Source organism: Bradysia coprophila, unplaced genomic scaffold (assembly GCF_014529535.1).
Source record: "Bradysia coprophila strain Holo2 unplaced genomic scaffold, BU_Bcop_v1 contig_232, whole genome shotgun sequence".
Classification (NCBI taxonomy): Eukaryota; Metazoa; Arthropoda; class Insecta; order Diptera; family Sciaridae; genus Bradysia; species Bradysia coprophila.
In genome coordinates, this window is record NW_023503493.1 from 14,929,383 (window position 1) to 14,950,011 (window position 20,629).

At 38.3% G+C, this 20,629-nt stretch overlaps 1 protein-coding gene across 1 annotated transcript; it reads left to right on the forward strand.

Moving 5' to 3' along the window:
* The first annotated feature begins 430 nt into the window (after positions 1 to 430).
* Positions 431 to 15,923, forward strand: LOC119077220 (ATP-binding cassette sub-family A member 12-like). The gene is made up of 22 exons (XM_037184401.1): positions 431 to 596; positions 670 to 763; positions 1,383 to 1,515; positions 1,574 to 1,800; positions 2,183 to 2,320; positions 2,721 to 2,860; positions 3,001 to 3,213; positions 3,275 to 4,240; positions 4,309 to 4,499; positions 6,372 to 6,510; positions 6,856 to 7,546; positions 8,222 to 8,394; positions 8,635 to 9,599; positions 10,691 to 10,871; positions 10,939 to 11,199; positions 13,150 to 13,251; positions 13,304 to 13,476; positions 13,541 to 13,700; positions 13,928 to 14,140; positions 14,604 to 15,092; positions 15,450 to 15,569; positions 15,634 to 15,923. Exons 1-22 carry the CDS (start codon positions 492 to 494, stop codon positions 15,715 to 15,717), a joined length of 5,958 nt encoding a protein of 1,985 aa, XP_037040296.1. The 5' UTR covers positions 431 to 491; the 3' UTR covers positions 15,718 to 15,923.
* Positions 15,924 to 20,629: the final 4,706 nt, after the last annotated feature.

Below are 20,629 nucleotides of genomic sequence, written 5' to 3' on the forward strand. Positions count from 1 at the left end.
CCACCAAAAACCGGGTTACACATACGTAATAGCGGTTTACATTATAGCTTCAGTTTCACGTCTACGTATTGCCAGTCTATATCTATTTAGTCTAAGAGCGTCTTACTCAGATTTAACGTGCGTTGCTAAAATGAAAAATTGATGAGACTTTATATCACTTCTGTGTCAAAATAAGTTTCATTTTCGTTGTAATTTGCTAGAGACGCACTGGATTGAAAATGCGACTTTGATATTTTGACTATATCAGGCAAACTTTAAATAATTTCGTTTGAAAAAGTTGCATTATAGTGGTCGCTCTATTATATGCATCTGAGGGAAGCTTAGTGCATTTGAGTAAGACGAGTGTCTCTTACCACATTTATTATGTTTCAGCTAAGATTTATATCTGATTTACGCAAAGACATAACTTACTTTGATTTTCCAGGAATGATGTGTGAATTACCATAAAAACCAAAATAAATTCGTCAATTTGAAGCCTGGCAAATTTAAAAATGAAGAAGTACGAAGTACAAAGGAGCCTTGACAAGAGCATAATAAATACAAAGCAAATAAGGGCTCTATTATGGAAAGACCTTCTAGTCCGGATACGCCAACCAGTATGCAAATAATTCAATTTTTTTGAATGTGAAAACTTAAATTCTCATTTGAATCTTTTACGTTCTTAAACAGTGGTTGACTCTGCTACATTATGTTTGGCCGTTTTTTTTATTCACGACTCTGTATTGTTTTGGCTTTAAATATGCCAGCGAGATCGTCGAAGATTGTAAGTTGAATTGTGTTTCTAGCCCCGTACGAGTGTACAAATTCTAAATTTGAATTTGTTAGATTTAAAAAAAAAATCGATGGGGAACGTCCACCTTCTTCTCTCGATACTAGAAAAACCAGAGAAATGATAAGTTGGTGTATGGATGTATCGAGATAGAAGGAATCTGAGGTTAAAAATTGTATACGATATGAGAGAGAATTACATACGAATTCTCTCAAGAGAGATGACAATTTTTTCGACATGCTCCTTCTGTCTCGCCACAGGCATATCATTTCTCTGACAAAAACAAAAAGATCGTCAGGGATCCCTGCCCAAACTGCCATCAGGATCCTCACCCTATCAATCATACAAAAGAAAAAGTTAAATCCATTGTTGTCGTCAGTGCAATTTTGCCGAATTTTGAAGCATCTGGATTGAAGTCTAGATTTGGATGGGAAGCTTTCTGAGCCATTTTCAGTAAATTTTCAGTTGCTTAAATTAAAACTGGATTATATCTACGAAAGTACGGCTCCAGTAGCTACTTGGTCAGAGAAGTTCTACGGTCTGCGTACCTCGTACGGGGCGACATATTTTGTTTTATTTTACAATGTTCTGCAAATAATTTTTTTACTTGAAGGTCAATTTCCCACAAGACAGCTGCCCATTAAATACAAAACGTTGTCATTTTTCCAGTCGTACATCTGTACGGTAGACAACGAATGCTGGAATGCAACGGAATATGAGGAAACATCTAAATTTGAAAATGCACCGTTAGTAGTCTAGAAGAAAAGGTTGACCCCTGTGTCTGAAAAGTTTTGTTTTTTGTAGATTGACACCGATACTGAACTTAGTGCAGACATTTATCAATGAACCATTACTATTGGAAGCAGTGGTGAATCTTCCACAAGACAAAAATATAATCGGAGCTTTAACAAGAATTTACACTCACAAAAAGTTCGGAGATTTACAGCATTATGCCAACGCAATTAAAGACAAGATGCCGATGTTTGCGGAATTGACGGAAAGTAAATTGGATTTCAAAAGTTTGATGTCAGGTAACGTGAAAGAATCAATCACTAGTGATTTGTGCCACTCTAGAAGGACACAATCTATATGCAAAGACAGCGAAATTGCTGAGCATTTTTTTCTCGCAAAGTATAAGAAAACACCGACCGTTAGGAATAACGTTAAATCGGATCCACCTTAATACACACGCAGAAGCGTGGGAACGAGTAGGTTGAGAGCACTTCAATCGACGGTAAATAGGTCACTGATGAAAGATCGGTTGGGTGGTAAGCTCGATTTTACGGTGTCGCTTTGAAAAACACGATTTTTGAGGTTAGGATGCTCTAGATCTAATCGTTCCCACACATTATTCTACAGTTCGGATGTAATGCCTCAAAAACAACAATTTGTAATAAAAGATCATATTTTAAGATGACTCAACATTCATCTCAGCTGGCAACATACTATGTGGTAGACCATTTGAAATAAGTACTGAACAGCCTGCATGGGTTCAAATTATCTTTTCCAAATCAAACAAAATCAAACAAGATGAGACTGATTCAATGCCAAGTAAGTCATGTCGATTGAATTACAATTTAGCATGCTCTCACCGATTCTAGCATATAGTATGTGTAAAGTCAACGCACTTCAAGCATGAAAGTACTATTTGTGACAGCTGCCAAATAGAGTACTTTTTGTATGAAATTTTATCACCAATCGTTTTGCAGTGTAAAATTTTGTTTCAGTCCACTATTGAAAGTACCACTTTTGCTTGAAGTGCGTTGGTGGTACTCTAAATGAGGACTAAAACTGGACAGTGTATCGAACAAATTTTGACATTGTAAAAAAATTCCAGCAATTTTTTCGTATAAAATAGTACTATATTTGACAGCTGTCATTAATACCACTTTTGCTTGAAGTGCGTTGGTAAAGTATAAGTGCAGGACTGAATTGTAACGTTATTTTGTAGCACCTTACTGTAAGCAACTGTATCAGAGAGTGGCAAATTCAACTGCTGGTAAACTAACTTGGAGTCTTATTAAGCCCGTAATTCAGGGGAAAATTGTTTATGGACCGGGTAATCCTTTAACAGATGAAATAATGACAAGGGTAAGGTTGTTAATACGTTTAAGAATGTGAATCAAAATTTGATTCTGTTTCTTTACAAAAAAATCGCTTACGGAGCTGGAGTGGAGTCAGTACTCTCGACAAGATCAATATATTATATTTTTCATCTAAAATTGGTGTAGGCTACCAGAATATTCGAAGATGTAATGAAGTTGCAGCAATTCGTTGGTGCTCTCAACCAATTAGTTATTTTACTTCGAACCGACAACGATTTTCAGTCGGAAATTCAATCGTGGCTGGACACGTTAAAATTACCCTACATTCGAAGGTTAATAAGCCACTATATCGATATTGACAGTATTGAACATCTCATAGAATTTCTGATGCTTGACGATGTGAGTAAATCCTTTCCATTGAGGGGATGGAATTGCTTTTTGAATCGGATCTATTTTGCAGAAAGTTGCAGCAACCGGTCAAACGATTGTCAATATGTTAGAATGCGTTTCTACCGACCGGCTAGTGAGAGTAACAACCGAAGCAGAACTGGAGAAACGGGCCTATGAATTAAACGAGAAAAAAATGCTCTACAGCAGCGTCTATTTCAACAATGTCAGTCGAGTTACGGATCGAGAATATTCGTACAAAATTCGTATGGATATTGATAACATTCCAGTTACGTCGAAAACTCGGAATCGATTCTGCTTTCCAGGCCCAAACGCCAACTTACACAGCAGTATCACATATCATCGTGGATTCATTCAATTACAGCATTCTGTGGATCAAGCTATCATTGAGACGATTCGTCATCATGAATCGCTTAGACTGAATGAGCTACAACTAGCTGAATTGATAGATCTGGCCAACTACAAAAACAGTATGGACACTTCAGTCCAACCTGATACTTTAGTCGAACCTGATGATTCAGATGAATCTGATACTTCAGTCGAACCTGATACTTTAGTCGAACCTGATATTTCAGTCGAACCTGATACTTCAGTCGCACCTGATACTTTAGTCGCACCTGACGATTACAATAAAGCGACGGTTGTCGTGGAAGAAACGACGACATTACCGACACTGGTTAGTGAGTCCGAAACCGAGTCAAACAATAATGTAACAACAGTATCGGAAGAAGTTGGTTCGCATGTCAATGAAAACGACGGCTCAATTCATGACGGGGAACGCAAAATCAGGCGAAGACGTAATGACCTATCATGGGAACCCGAACAACAGACGTTTCATGTAAACCAGCTTGATATGTTCACCAAGCAGTTTCCATATCCGAAATACAAGAAAGACGTGTATGTGATTGGAATTTACAAAATTCAAGCAATCCAATTGGCATTTCTACTCGGTTTGGCCGCTCAGATATCAGTCTCAGTGTGGCAACGAATTTGGACAAAGGAGAGCGGTAACAGCACGGTAATTGTTTAGCCTTTACAATAACAGCAACGGGAGAACGGGCGTGACTTAAAAATTCTGAATTACAGTTGATGAGAGTAATGGGATTGCGTAAATCGTCTGAGAATTTGGCTTGGATTATAACGAATATTATCGAGCTACTTCTGGTTTTTACGCCTTGCCTCATTGGGATGTATATTGCAGGAATTCTAATCGTAACGAATTTGGCATTCATGTACTTCTTCTTAACTATATTCATCATTTGTTTGATTTCTTTCTCGTAAGTGTTAATTTCTATTTTTTGCTATAAAAAATTACGTCATCGACATGTAGGAGTGGGTAACCGTTTATAACCGTTCCACAAAAACTAGGCCCCACCTTTTGGGTGGGTCAGGTCCCTTGACTGACGGATATCTTCTCAATAGATTTTTGTAACTGTAACAAAAATATCATAGATTGATCTTGCTCAAAGTAGCTCTTTGTCCTGTATTGTCTTGTCATAAATTGTTCACTCCTTTTATTTTATTGAAAATCAATTTTCAGAATTTCTTCATTTTTAAACAAAAGATGCTTCAGTATTATTGTCTGCTAACTAACGCTGCAAAGAGAACGTATTTCTTGCCTACCTCTTCAATAAAAATTAAACTCGTGTGCATACGGCCCTCGCTTCACGCTGGCCTTAAAGGTCACACTCGCTGAAAGGATCTAGATTATAAGACTTTTTTAGTAAATAAATCTACCCTCTTTGCTCATGAATAAGGTAAGCAACTCGTGTGATTACGGCCCTCGCTTCGCTCTGGCCGCAAAATTGACACTCGTTGATTTTTTTCTAGCATAGACTAGACAGCAAGAACGTCAACAAAATAGTCTTTTCGGAATAAATCACAGATTATTAATCCAGAATTTTCCATTAACGAACCTAGCCCGATGAGTTTGAAAAGTTTTTGGAAAGCTGTCGAAAATTGCTCCATGTGATAAGGAGACTATAGAGAGATAATCTATATAATTTTTGGAAATTATCAAGCGACGAGACAAATATTCTTTTGGGAATATCTCTAAGATCACTCGTTCGTAATAGCCCATCTTCGAACTTAACACGGGCCTGACCTTATTCACGCTATTCTTCATTTTTTTAAATGCTGCTATTCGAAGAGTGTCCATCCAGCCCGTGGAACTTAACCTCAGGAATTTATTTCTTCGTCGAATAAAGAATACGTTGAGAATTGCTCGAGTTATCGTGTTATCAAACGACGAGACAAAAATTCTTTTGGGAATATCTCAGAGATCACTCGTCTGTTATAGCCCATCCTCGAACTTGACCTCAGGAATTTAATTCCCCGTCGAGTAAAAAAAAGTTTTTGGAAATCCGTTGAGAATTACTCGAGTTATCGTGTTATCAAGAAATGAACAAAGTGTGACAAACATTTTCTGTATTTAAGGTTTTTGGTCATACATTCATGTATTTTCAATCATAGTGAACATTGTGTGACATTTTAGAGTGTTTATCATCCGTAAGACCCATGACTTTCAGTCAAGGGAATTACAACGCTACACCTTCTGGTTTTTAAGTAAGCACTCACTCAACCAAATTTGTTTGAATAGTCTCGTTTTGTTGCTATCATCCTCGGGAGTGACTTCATATATAGCCAATGAATCCCATGGGACTGGGATAACATAAACTTCAATACAAATTTTACTTGCTTAGCGTTCTGCATTTTCATTCGTTCCACATCGTCGTCTAATGCGTTCAACAGGCGAATAATTGTTTACGTATCCGTTGTGTATCCATTCTGAGGGCCTAAATTACGAGTAAAATTCCGAAATGTATGCCCAAGGTATGAAAACGTCTTCACTCGAAACGTGTGAAATGAATGAAAAGAAATGAAAAGAGAGACGCTATTTCGGTGATGGCATGTATGTGGAACGAATAAAACAATGGAAACAAACGAAATCCACGCACAGTAAAAACTTATCTTGAGTTAAGTTTAAAGGTCAATGCTTTTCTCTTACAGGCTTCAATTCCATTCGAAAGAAACGGCATATTAGTCTTTAAATTTTAGAAATTCAACCTGTCCTTTTATCTCCCAAACGAAGTTGATTTCCTTAATTTTCTTCCTTTGTCATCCAAATAACGCTTCGATAACAATTTCAGTTACATGATGTCAACATTCTTCTCAAATGCAACCATTGGTGCTGCGTTGAACCTTACACTAATATATTTCATGTTCCTTCCATACATCGTCATGGTAGCCCATGAGACTGAGCTCACTTTCGCTAGTAGATTTTTTGCGGTAAGTCTGCCAAGGCAATAGAGAACGTCAGATTTTTTGACGATCAATGCAAAGACTTACGATAAACCTGAATGGTGCGCTGTCATCTGAAAAACTAATTACATTTTAGCTAAACATAATGCCAGTCTGTTGCACATGATCTCAGGGCTCCGGTAAAGTAATTAGTTCTTCGATTGGACTTATATCTGCTGTGCGATAAGACTTTGAAGACATGACGTAATCAAAGAGTAAAAAAAAAAAATTGCAAAGCCTTATCGCACAGCAGATACAAGTCCGATGCGTTGAAAACTCTGACGTTCCCTAATTAATTAAACGAGAAACACAAATTAATAAAAAAAATCTTAGAATCTGTGCATGCCGACTGCCTTTTCTAGTGCTTGGCGGCATATAATGCTCTACGAATTGCTGCAAAAACATTTATCATTCGACAATGCGTTCAGCGGGTCGATAAGCGATAACGATCTTAAATTCGGTCTGTTCATGTTAATGTTTGATACAGTTCTGTATTCCATTATCGGTTATCTGAGCGAACGTTTCACCCACTCCGATTTTAAATCTTACAAAGTTCCAGTCAAAGATATGGATGTCAGTATCGGCGGATGTATGAGCAATGTTACAAAGACGTTCGATGGAAAGAAGCTGGCCGTCGATAATGTGTCGATTGTATTTCGTCGCGACCATGTAACGTGTTTGTTGGGTCAGAATGGTGCCGGTAAAAGTACAATTATAAAGTTACTGTTGGGACAGGTCAAACAAACTTCCGGTGAAATATATTTGTCCAAGAACTTGGATAGAGTATGCGGAATGGAAACCAAAGGGACAGTCGGCTTATGTCAACAGAACAATGTTATGATACCGAACTTAACAGCGAAAGAACATTTGGAATTATATGCCAGCATAAAGGCACCTGATCGTTACAAGGACGTCTTGAAGGACACGATCGAAAGTTTAGATTTTGGAAAGCATCTCCATTTTAAATGCGAAAATCTATCCGGTGGATTCAAGAGACGTCTAAATATTGCAATGGCTTTCATTGGTAAGTTAAATAACGCAAACGTTTCGGGTAAGAGACTAATGTGTGTGCGTGTTAGCAAGTGTTACTTTTGACTGAAGGTGTCTGTATTGAATTCTGAAAACGTTCGTCTCTTTTGCGGCAACTTAAAAAGTTCAGAAAGTTCCAACGCTTCCAAGAACTTGGTGTTCTAGTCTAGAGATAGAAAGAGATGGAAGCAGTAGGTAACTTAGGACCTGATGCGAAAGAGTAGTGTTCATGCAGCGCTTCCTTCCGACATTCAATGGAATGTGATCCGAAAAGCTACTTATTATAATCAACATAATAGTGCCAGTGTCGCATTGGAAGTCTACTAGGAGAGATTGCCAAGCGCTGTGTTTCGGATAACCTTTTGGCTTAGATGGAATTAGATTCTCGGATTATCCCAATTATTGTAGTTATGGGTTTCACACTCTCTACAGAAAATCAAAGCAGCATTTCACACAAGCTATGAAAGATAGGGTCCCTGTCAAATCGATCACTGGTTTACGTTAAGCTGCCGTGGAGCATGTGTAGCTCTTAATTTCTCTCCTGAAGCACTCAATCGTTGATTGGTTTCATCTCGCCCGAAAATGTAATGAAATCCATCAATGGTTAAGAAACACTAGAAACAGTAAGAAAATGATCGCCATGAATACAGCTCTCATTGCCTTTATTAAGGGTCGCCAAATCTGGTTATTCTGGACGAACCATGCAGTGGTGTTGACGATAAAGCAAGAAGAAAGATATGGCAATTGATTGGTGATCTGAGAAAAGGCCGAACAGTAGTATTGGCAACACATTACCTTGACGAAGCGGAACGTCTGGGCGACAATGTGTTATTTGTAAAAGACGTAAGTATTCAAAGCAGCGACGGAACACTTTGCGCGCAGTGTGGTGCTATTAATACACTATTATTTACACTGTCTGTACGTAAATGATGCGTCTTCTGGCGCGTTGTTGATGGATGCGGCAATAACGCACACAGTGTGAAAATATCGCATACAGGACATTACAAGCGGCCCATAAGCTAATGGATGGATGCTCTATGAGCAAGAAACCAACAGGTTAACTCTAAATTTTATGCCTTTTAGGGGAAGATCATATCGGAAAATATGTCAGAGACGTTAAGGAATCAATTCACCAAATCATTCGACATTCAAATCAAACTTGGCACAACAGCGGAACGCCGAAAAACCATTGAAAAGATTCAAAATAATCTGGAAACACATGCACCGAGTTTCAATGTCACTCATCAGAGCGACGACGACTATCACATCAACATACCGTACTGCGATGTGAACAACGGACATATCAATTTCGAGCCATTGATTAAATCCATCGAAAAACAGCATCAACTGGGAACCGTATCCCATTTCCGTGTCATTAGCAAAAATCTCGCAGAAATGTTCAACAATCAAACTGCTCGATCCGAATCGGAAATACTCAGTTCCGATGACGGAGATCATAGAGCGATGACAAATGGCGACGGATCGGATAAACTAGAGCCGCCAGCGACAAACAATCAGTTTAAATGTGCGAAACATTTGTTGTGGAAGAGATTCATCCATTTCAAACGAAACTATGGCTTAATTATACTAATCTTCCTTGTACCAACGATTTTTCAAATGATTGCCTTGACGTGCATGACCTATCGACCGCCTGGCGAATTTGATACGGAACTCGTTTTTTCGCAGGAGCTGTACGCAAATACAACTGAGTTTTATGCATACGAAAATACGAACAAATTCGATAATAAAACGATTGCGTACTTGAAGTGCCACGATCAATGTGAATATTTCAATTCGTCGAAGGAAGCCTTTTATTCGATTTTAGAGACGCACGACCACTCCATCAACCGACGATACGGTGGCATCACGCTGAACGATTCGAAGCTGGTGGTATGGTATAATAATAAAGGGTACCATGCGCTGCCAGTCTATTTAAACGAAATGAATTCGGCTCTGTTCAAAGCGGAGATGAACAATGATCTGTACAAAATAACGACATCGAGTCATCCGCTAAAATTAGGGAGGAAAGATCTAAGCTTGTCTTCAATGTGAGTATTGTTCTTGTTTATACATTTTTACCTAACACTAAAATTGCAACGAAAGTCTGGTCTTTTAGGTGCACACAGCGAAGCGAAAGAGACCTAATTCAAATTTTATTTTCGTTCTCCTGTCACATATTTGAGATAGTATAGGTCTGTTCCAAATAACTGTAAACCTTGCTGTAAACACAAACTTTGACAACACGAACGACAACGATTTCATCCACAGAGATGAACATACCCTAAACATCAAAAAATTTCTTTGAAGATTTTTCGTTAAAATTTTTGCGGATGAAATTTTACATTTCGAAATGACCTTTGAACAAACCTATAACCAAGGAATGCTCTCTCGCGTTGCTAAGTATAGGTAGAGTAACTGTAGCTGAAACGCAAAATAGACCTAGAACAAAGTTTAACAGTATAACAAAAGAAAAAATTGAATTAGGTCTCTTTCGCATTGCAATTTATAGCCTCTCTTAAGATCGAGCCCATCGGAAATGGTCTCCGTCCACAACAGATACGCATACAAATTTTCATGTTGAGGGCCTAAATTACGAGAAAAATTATAAAATTTATGTCCAAGACATGCAAACTGCTTTAACCACGACAGAGTAAAGTTAACCAGGAGCGCTGATTTGACTAGGAACCTGAATAATCTAGTAGCCCTACGTTTTTTGCGAATAAAATTTTTCAATTTATGTCAGTGTCATTTGAGATCATTTTCATACAGTGTGTTAGGTCCCTTGTTTGACGTTTCAAAAATGAACCGCTCCTGCCTGGTTTATTTTACTCTGCCGTGGTTTTAACTAAACCTTTATGACGATGACAACATTAAAAATTAATTAATGTCTGAACGCAAAGCCACCATGCAAACGATCAACATTTATTATCTGTTAAAAATGGTCCCTAACATCCGCCGTTTTCAAAATTCTCCATTCAAAATGTAAACAAACGGCGGCTACTCGGGACTATTTTTGATCGATAAAAAATTATGATCTTTTGCCTGGTATTAGATCCTTTGCTGAAAGACTGTTTCAACTGTTGCGTTCTGCTTTCTTGTCACGCGTTATCAGTTCCAAACGATTATCGCTCCTTTACAGATTGGAGCAAATGGCTGATGCTGCATTAGCAATCGTCCTGGTTATAGCGTTCAGTTTTGTGGTAACTACATCATCCGTGTACGTTGTTACTGAACGTGTGAGCGGCGAAAAACTGCAACAACGATTGTGCAACGTTGCATATCGAACATATTGGGGGGTGGCGTTTTTATGGGATTTTTCCGTAAGTTGAAAGCTTTTTTCGTCTTACACTTTTGTTTTTGATGGTTGACGAATTCAAATTCACCCAGCTCTTCTTTATCGCATTGTTGATTACAATGGGGATATTTAAAATGTTCGACATACCCATTTACACATCCAGAGACAATCTTCATGGAATTTGTTTGTTGATATTTATGTACGGACTTGCAATGATTCCGATGGTACATTTGGTGGAGAAATTGTTTTACGATGCGGGCATGGCAAATATGTACATGGTGTGCCTGAATATAGTCATTGCGTTTTCACCGGTTATAACTATAACCCTTTTCGATGTTCTAGGAGATTCAGAAGTAAGTGATGACCAAAAACCATTTGAATTTCCATGCAAAATTACTTTGCGGTTCATTGATCCTCATTTTGTACGGGGGATCACAATTCTAACTGTTGCGACCGGATAATGATATGTAGTAACCTTACCACACATTCGCATCTCCTAGCATTGTGTTAAAATGGATAGATCAATAATAGGGTTCCCATTTTTCTATTTTGAAAAAGAGGACATTTCGGCGTGAAAAAAGAGGACAAAAAGAAGACGCCTTGACATTCCAAAAAAAAAGTTTCTTCCACCATATTCGTTCACAAGACCAATGAAAGTACAGAACAGGTATGGCCGATCGGAATTTGCATTCATTAAACGCATTCATAAATTATGTCAAAATAATATGTAAATGAGTGCGTTTGAGTGCGTAAATCAAATTTTTATGTCATCCGGGCGAACGATCGACCATACCTGCTTTACACTTTCATTGCACAAGACAGCGAGTAAGACTTCTTGAACGTAGTGATTCGTATTGCTCAGCAAAATATTTGCCCGTAGAGCACAACAGAAACAGCGAGAGTGACAATTTTAACCACGGTTTTATCACGAACCGAAGGAATAATTTTCAAAAAGCGTGGGCGAACAATAAAACAAAAACAAAAGCTCACCGGGTCTTCCAAATTTGCTCGTTACCATGTCAGCATCGTGGATCCGGTCAAGCTTCAGCAATCTTCTTCCTTTTACAACACCAAATCGTTGAAACATAAAAATGACTCGTACGGGTTACTATTGTAACTCTTAAGATCAGGTTAAGATGTTATCGTCAAATGATTGCATTTCGATGTAAGGCGAATTAACCTGGCCTTAATGGGTGAAGGTGACCCAATTTGGTTACAAAAAACTGATATTGCTAATAGTGACATATTCTGCGCCTACACACCTAATCCACAGCTCTGCTTCTAGCATGAACATAAGAAATATTCGGTGGCTTATGCAATCAAAATAGGCCTTGATTTTCTCGTAAAGATAGTTGATTTCTTGGTGCGAATAAAAACACACAACACGTACACGCATCCAATTTAAAGATTTGAAGGCTTTCTGACGTTGAAAAAATGAGTGTTCGTGCTAGAAGCAGTGGTATGCCTAATCCAGTCCTTCATTCATTTCTTTATTATACGGTTAACGTTCCTTTATCATTGAATTTTAGGAATCAACATACCACGACTTAGAAAATCTAAAAATCATTGAGTTCTCGCCCTGGGACCATTAAATTGTTGGAACCAACCTTCCACACTCTCAAAAATCCAAAGGGCAACCAAAAAAAAAACGTGCAAAATCCTTGAAAATTCGTCTGGAAAGATGTTGGATCTACAACACCTACTACCACCTCAATAGTGCCGAAACTTCAGAGTGGAATCGAAAACACCTGAAAATCCCTCACAAAATTTAAAAAAAGAAAATTCTAAAATTCTAGCTCTGGGTTGAAGCTATACAAAACTACTTACCGCATTCTTCCTCATCTGACCTCAGGAATGCAGTTGGTTCCAACAAAAAATCACTGAGATTCCAACTTTTTGTCTGTCTTCCCCAATTCTCCTAAAAAAAACGATAACTCTTCCTGCCCTACCAAAGCTCTGGAGTACCTGGGAAGTTATCGAGGTATGACGAATTTCGCAGTTTTTTTAAGTGAATCTCTTTAAACTCGTACAAATTGCAAATATCCAAATTTGGGCATCATTGATTGTCCCAAGGAGAAGTAAAAAGTTGCCAAAAATACGTTCCACAGTTCCTAAAAAATTTTATTTTTTATTTTACTACTAATGACTGATTAGAAGTTTCTGGTCCTGCAAAATTAAATTCCGCTACGAAATTCAGTAATGATAAGTGATTGTAAATTGTACCTACTTAATGGTGTATACCACTAGTTGTATCCACATCGTACAACTTTCAGTTCTGTTTAACGTCTTCCATTTAAATTTAGGAATCGAGAATGGTAAGACACTTCCTGAACAGACTGTTCTTGGTGTTCCCTCAACATGCATTTACGGATGGATTACTTGAAATTTGTAAAAATCATGTCACAGTAAGTTGTTTAACTTGCCATTCCCAACAGAAGGTAAATAAAAACCTTTCAGACTGGCATTTTCGCGCGAATAGACATGTGCGTTTACAGGTCGCCAATAGCTAGCACGTTGTTATTGCCGCATATATTGTCGTCGCTAATTGTCGGACTGGTATTTTTGGTTCTGAACTATTTAATCGAAAATGGGCATATCCAGCGCCTATGCCGTAAAAAACCGAATGAAAAGTATGAACATTGGTCCCGTCGTCAACCAACTTGACGCGTTACTAACTCTTTCCGCGTATTCCAGAAGCATATTCTTAAATGCCGTTACAAATGATCAAGTGACGACAGAAGACAAATATGATGTGAGGACCCGAGGCAATATTTTGGTGGTGGAGAATTTGTGCAAAAATTATGGAAGACATCAAGCACTTGGCAATATTTCCTTCAACATTGCTGACAGTGAGGTGAATATGTCCAAAATATTTTAGTCAACGTCCAGCCAACTTTGTGTCAAGGCAATTTTTTGTCAGAAATTGTGTAGCCTAATTTCCGTCAGAATTTATCGCCGTTGACCTTACTCTTTACGTACTCTATGCTGAACTCGTCAGCTTCGTAACAACAAACACCATGGCAAGGCTGTGGTAATTTTTCTATCTTATCTTTATCTTAATTCGTATTCGATTTGCCTTAGTGCTTCGGATTACTCGGTGAAAATGGTGCAGGAAAATCTACCATATTTTCGATACTATCGGGCGAAATTTACCAATCATCTGGATCCGTTCAACTTATCGACAAGAAGGGAATTTCTTACTGTCCACAAACCAATGCTCTGGATGGTCTGTTAACTGTTGAAGAAGTTATTTATTTTTATGGACGATTGAGGAAAACGTCGAACATTGAACACGTAAGTACAACAAACAAAACGGCACAGAGAACCGGAAGTGATTCTGTGACCACCACCTGGTACATGGTACTCATCAAATTTTACCTATTCCATCCATTAAACTCTGCCAACTTCACTTTGCCGGTTATGGAACTATAACCAACAACTGAGACCAAGCTAAACACCATTCATTCCCGTTCATGTCAATTTTCTCAATTTTTGTTTTTGTTTTGTTTATCTGTCTTCTTGTCTGGACTTTCACTACTTTTTTACATGCTTATCCACGGTAAAGTGCACTTTACATCACTGCTTGTGACAGGGAAAATGCACTTACCGTCCACAAACATGTAAAATGTGTTACGTCACTGCTTGTAAATGCTTGTTTAGGCACGTGTGATTACTCCACTCACCTTCGGCTCGTTCCGCAAACCTCACACTTGCCTAAACAAATATTTGCAAACAGTGACGTAACATACTATTACAGCTGATCACGAGTACATTAAAATCGTTCCATTTGGAGCCGTACCGAAACATCTTGGTAAAGAATTTAAGTGGCGGAAATCGCCGAAAGCTCAGCGTTGCAATAGCATGCTTCGGCGACACTCGACTCGTGCTGATGGATGAACCGACCAGCGAAATCGATCCGGTCACCAGAGCGCTGGTGTGCAAAGCAATCAATTCGCTTATCGCCGCTAAGCGTTCGGTAATACTAACATCGCATACGATCAGCGAAATCGAACAGGTGTGTCATCGCATCGGCGTGATACATGGAGGCAAAATTATTTCAATTGATACGCCGATGGCACTGAAAGAGCGATTCGGTCGAAGTTATGTGGTGAAGCTGTACTATGATCAAATTGAATCGATGACCATCGAACAATACGTTCAGAAGAATCTGGAGGGTGTGGAGCATCTGACCATGCAAAATAATTGTTTGGAATTTTGCGTTAAAGTTAGAACTGATCAATATGATGTGAGTTCGAGAAACAGAAAGAAAAACACGAAGTGCTTCTGAATTAAGCGGTTGATTGACTGTCACTAAGTGACATTACTAAAGGGAGTTAAGTCATAATAACACTATGTATGAATCGACTCCCGCACGCCATTACAGTTGAAAAATTACGATTTTCAGTTGGACGGAGTGGTAAACGGCAAGATAAGATCTGAGTGCGTACAGTACCTCAGTTGTTAAAAGAATCAATTTTTGATCGAGACGCTGAATTCCAAAATAATCCATGGAAGTCGGTTCAACTAAACTTAATTCAAATGCACATCGTGTAAAGGTTCGTGGACCGCGTGGAAAGCTTTCTGAACGGAAAATATTTTTTAGAATTCCATTGGCCCGACCTATGAAACTCGTATTCTGCTCAGTGACCTTTTCGGCAAACTTTACAACTTCACCCTAGAACGAAAAATTGCCTACACCGTGTCTGAGTGTTTGCTGGATCAGGTAAGCGATTCGGACGGATCATCAGGTTAAAAAAACTGATGACAATCATGCCTTTTTTTAACAGGTGATTCAACAGGTCCTGGAAACCGAAAGCAAACATTGCTATAACAATCCAGCATTTTCAATAGATGAAACCCGGTTTCTGTAAAGGACTTTCCAGAGAAATGATGATAGATGATGTTGCTTCCGCCTACCCGCAACGCAGTGTCGTCTGTTACCATTTATCTGGGACACCCAAATGCAGTCTTATAAAACAACGGTTCGACAGAATCATAGGCTACAATTGGTGTCATTGTTTGAAGTTTTATTTTGTGCTTAAATAAACGTAAATTACCAAATTGTTACTCCAAGGTCGTTACAAGTTTCGAAATTGTAGTATCAGGCAGGTATTTATAGTTACAATGGGCAGGCCTAGGCACTTGGTGCACAGGTGATCGGATTTGAAAGCAAATGTTAAACGTTTGAAAGGATTAAAAATACTCGTCACGTCCACACTCCATTCTGTATTGATCAATAGCCATGCTCAAACGTCCCATGTCGTCTACATTCACCACACCAAAATTTAGGCCCAGTTTCTCTACCATCTCCTTGGTCAATATTACTCTATCAATGCGTCCCAACGACACAAACTTTAACATGCCCTTGCAATCCTGCAAGTGATCCAAGTCGTCAACGATCAGATCATCCGTGTGCAGTATGAGGGATTCTAATTTTGCGAACCCATTTAGAATCGATCTGATTTGCAAGTTATTTCTTCTCGGACAGAAAATGTTCAATTTCAGTTTGGTAAGGTTTGGATACGAAGCAATAAATTGCGGCATCCACGATTCGTAGAATTGACCGTCGCCAGTGTATGAGAATTCTTTCAGATTCGGATTGAAGTAGTGACTCTGGTTGACTAAAGGCTGTTCAATGAATCGGTCCCGGTTAATGAGTTGTAAAATTTCAATGAAGTTGAAACGGGTCATAATCGCATCCAGCTGCATCCGATTTGTTTGACGTAAGGGAGCGATAGTGACCTTCAGGTGCTTTAAATTCGGGGAGGATTTTGCCAATGCAGCAACGCTCTCACAGGACATTCCAATTTGCCACTCTAGACTCAACTTTTGAAGGGAATTGTTGTTCGACTCAGATAGTACTTTGAATTTGGCAGCACAGTCGCTGTTGACACATAAGAGTTTGAAATCTGCCAACTTCTTCAATTGTCCAATCTTGGCGAAAGACTCAACTGGAGTCTTAGTGACATCGATTCCTAGTAACTCCAATTCCATAAGATTTGCTACGGCACTCATTATTTGGTCATCAACAGCCCTTCCATCGGAGAGAATTAGTGACTTCAATTTTGTTTGCTGCGATAAAATCTCTACTAGGTTTGCACTCCTACGAGCACTTCTCAATTCCGAGAAATTGTAGTAGTCATCTTCGAGGCCTAGGCACTCCAAATTCAAATCGTCAAACATGCTAACCTCACAATCTCGACGACCTCGCAATTTCTTTTTCTTGCTTTTCTGTCGCCGGCTGAAAGCAGCAGCCAATGTATCCCAGTAGATATCAGTTATTCGAAGTTCTGTTAGTGGTCCGACTGGTAAGCGATTCAAAGCTCCGATAAATTCATGGTCACATCCGACAATCGATAATGACCTCAGCTTCGTTAAGGGTATGTCGTCGAGGCAACGTTGTTGATCTAATGCTTTGCCCGCGGTACGAAAAGAAATTTGTTCTAATTCCAAACGTTCGAGATTCGGTGTCAATGATAGAATATGAAGGAAAGTAGACTCATCCATGGCGGCCTTTTTATATGTCAAAAATTTGATGGTCGCTGAAAAATGCTCAATAATCTGAATAATCGGTCGTTGATCACTCTGAAATGTGGTTTCGATTTCCACTTTGGATATGGCGCGTTTCGATCTTTGGATGCTCTGCATACATTGAGCATCCATCCATCCGTCAATTTGTAGACATACTCTCGAATCAATTACCTTGCACGTGACATCGTATAACAATTTGTTCACTAATGCACATTCATCGTACTTTGGCAGGAATTTGAAGATGTTCACCAACATCTCGACAGGCAACTGATCGAGCTTCATGCTTTCTTGGTCTTTACACTGTTTCACAATTCAAAATAAAAATTCCTTGCCTGTAGTTCGTTTTGTACTTTGCGTTGATGTCTTTTATTAACAAAATGGATTACACTACTTATGCTCTAATATAATCCCACGCTGTTTGTGTGTCATCACATTATGTCAAAGTATAGTGAAATTCATGATGGATATACAAACTGTCAAATGGACTTTGACAGTAGCCGATGACGCACTAGTGCCGTCATTTTTTCAATGCGTTTAGTGCATCATTAGCTTGTCAGATTCGTTAGAGTGATTTCCGTACAAAAATTCAATTCTAATCCACGAGTTTTTCGCACCAAAAATTTAATAAAATAAAACAAGTGCAACGATTCTGCTGAGTGTAATTGATTGAGCAAATTCCAGAATAAGTTCTAGATTTTCTGGATGAGATGTAATGTTGTTGATTTCCGATCCAATGTGACCATTTTTCGTTAAACAAAAATTTTAAAAAGATTTCTCGACGTAATACAGAAAAGCTGAGTTTGTCTGGAAAATCCACCACGCGTTGCCTACTACGTAACTATTGTCAACGAGTGATAAGTAACTCTGCAAAGCCTTGTGATATGGGAGAAGTGATGGGAGTTCTTATGATCTAACAAAATGTCTGATATCGCAAGGGGTGACAAATCTTGAACTCAACATTAGAAGGAACTAAACAAGTGAAATTTCGTCACAAGTGGCAGATCCAGATGATGATGAAACGCAATTCTGGAAAGTTACGGAATGAGCCACGATAGCAGTGATTTCATTAAAACAACCCAAATTCAAATTCCTAACATGTCATTCTTTCTTGCACTTATGTGCCTCAAAATAAGTGTAATTCGCTTCGTTTTTTTGGTTGACTCTCCGTTCGTAACAAAATGATCGACCCTACTCTTTGTCCCAACATCAAATAAAGATTGAAGAAGATAGATGAAAGTACGTAAGATCTACGTAAGTAGTTAAGGAATACGTATCTCTTACGAACAATTACATATTAATGGTATCGAAACTTAAAATGAAAGTACCGAAAGACATTACCATACACATCACTTCATTTGACATGACATGACACTAATGGTTATTTACGTATTTGTATCTCACTTCGTTCGGGCTAAAACTCGCAAAATTGCCTAAAATCCCCGTCCACAACAGATGCGTATACAACTTTTCATGATGAGCGTTTAAATAACGAGAAAAATTCCGAAATTTATGCCCAAGCCATAAAAACCAATGGTCAGCGTTAAGGCAACTAGGACATTAGATATTATTATTTATTATCGTTTAAAGTCGACCTAATACAGACAGACATGTTAGGAAATCAGTGACGAAAAACCACAGGCGAGTGCAACCTGAGTACATATGTAAATATATGCTGTGGCGAATATAGCCAAAGTATCATAAAGTCGCTATTCGCACAATGTGTGAATATCATTTCCGTATAAGAAATGAAAGTCTCTATCGAATCCAACATTCAAAATTCAATTAATTTTTGTTCTCTCATTCCACACCAAATTGCCTTACACTTCAAGATAAAATGCATATACCACAGCACTTTGACTTTCTGGCTATTGCATCTGAAAATAATAATTAGTGTTCTGGTTCTCCTCTTTCAGACCAATCGCAGTTAGGAAATTGTTTTGCAACGAATACAACAAGAACAATTTTCCATCTGAAATGAGACTGGGTACAGTGTATACCCTGAAGGTAGTATTCTTCGTCAATAAATTAAACTTCCATGCTAGACTACTTTAACTGCACTGTTTGAGGTGGAACCACGGGTGTACCACTTTACCATAAAAATTGTCGTAAAATACCATCGATGTTAGGCAATTGCCGAAGACAATTAAAAGTTACTATAACAGAAAATCGTTGTTGCCGAAAACTATAACATTCAGAAAATTAAAAAACGATTCGATGTTTTTGAACGACATTCAACAGGGCTGGTACAAAAATCAAAAATGTTCTAAGCAGCGACAATAAAATAGAACAATTACACCCCTGTGTGGAACCGAAAAGCACAAAACATCGAAACAAGTTGTTAGACAGAACAATGTTATTACATAACAACGTTAAATATGCCAGCATTTACCAGTTGCATTCGTTAGCATAAATCATATTTTTGACGTTGTTTCGTGCTGTTTCTTTAATTTCGAATACATTTTATATTGTGACGGTTTCATTGTTATACTGTATGAAGAACCTTATGCTATAAGTTTTCGCTGTAGCGTGCACATGAAATGCAGCTGAAGAGTCGAAGTCAGTATAGATATCTTAAGCACACAAACTATTTACTGACGAAACGATAAGTGATGCTAGTCCTCTTATGAAAATTCATGTGATTGGCTCAATGTATGTGACGTAAGACAAACGGCACCTTTTTAATCCTACTGACATAATATACTATTTTACGTCCTCTGCTTGCCTGGCCATTTTAGAATAGGAGAATGATGTTTAGAAACTAAGAAGAAATGTAATAGAGTTTCACTATATTTTAGTACATTCTGTCATAAAATTACTTCATATGGTGACATTTGTTCTGTAATGACAAATGTGAAATTGGTTCACATGAAAATAAGCCACAGATAGTGGTGTATTCACGCCGTAAGTGTGCCTAAAATTTGAATTTTAAGTGAACGATTTAATGAAAAAGTGAACCGAAAAATACATTTCAACGCTTCCTTTTTATGAAAATACCGCTACGTTAGAAGGGCCTCCGCACTTTCCATTTTGAATTTCGACCGCACGTACACGGCGTGAATTATGAAAAAAATGTGGCGCCTCTACAGGCCAACCCACTTGTATGCAACGACGCGGAGAAAAAATGTTATTGTCCGTACGCACTCCGAACAACCACTTAAAAAAAACTATTTTTACATTTCGATTTCTGAACAATTCCAGGTGAAAAAGATGAGTAAGCGTAAATTTTTGAGTAGCGGTACATTGGCCTTGCCT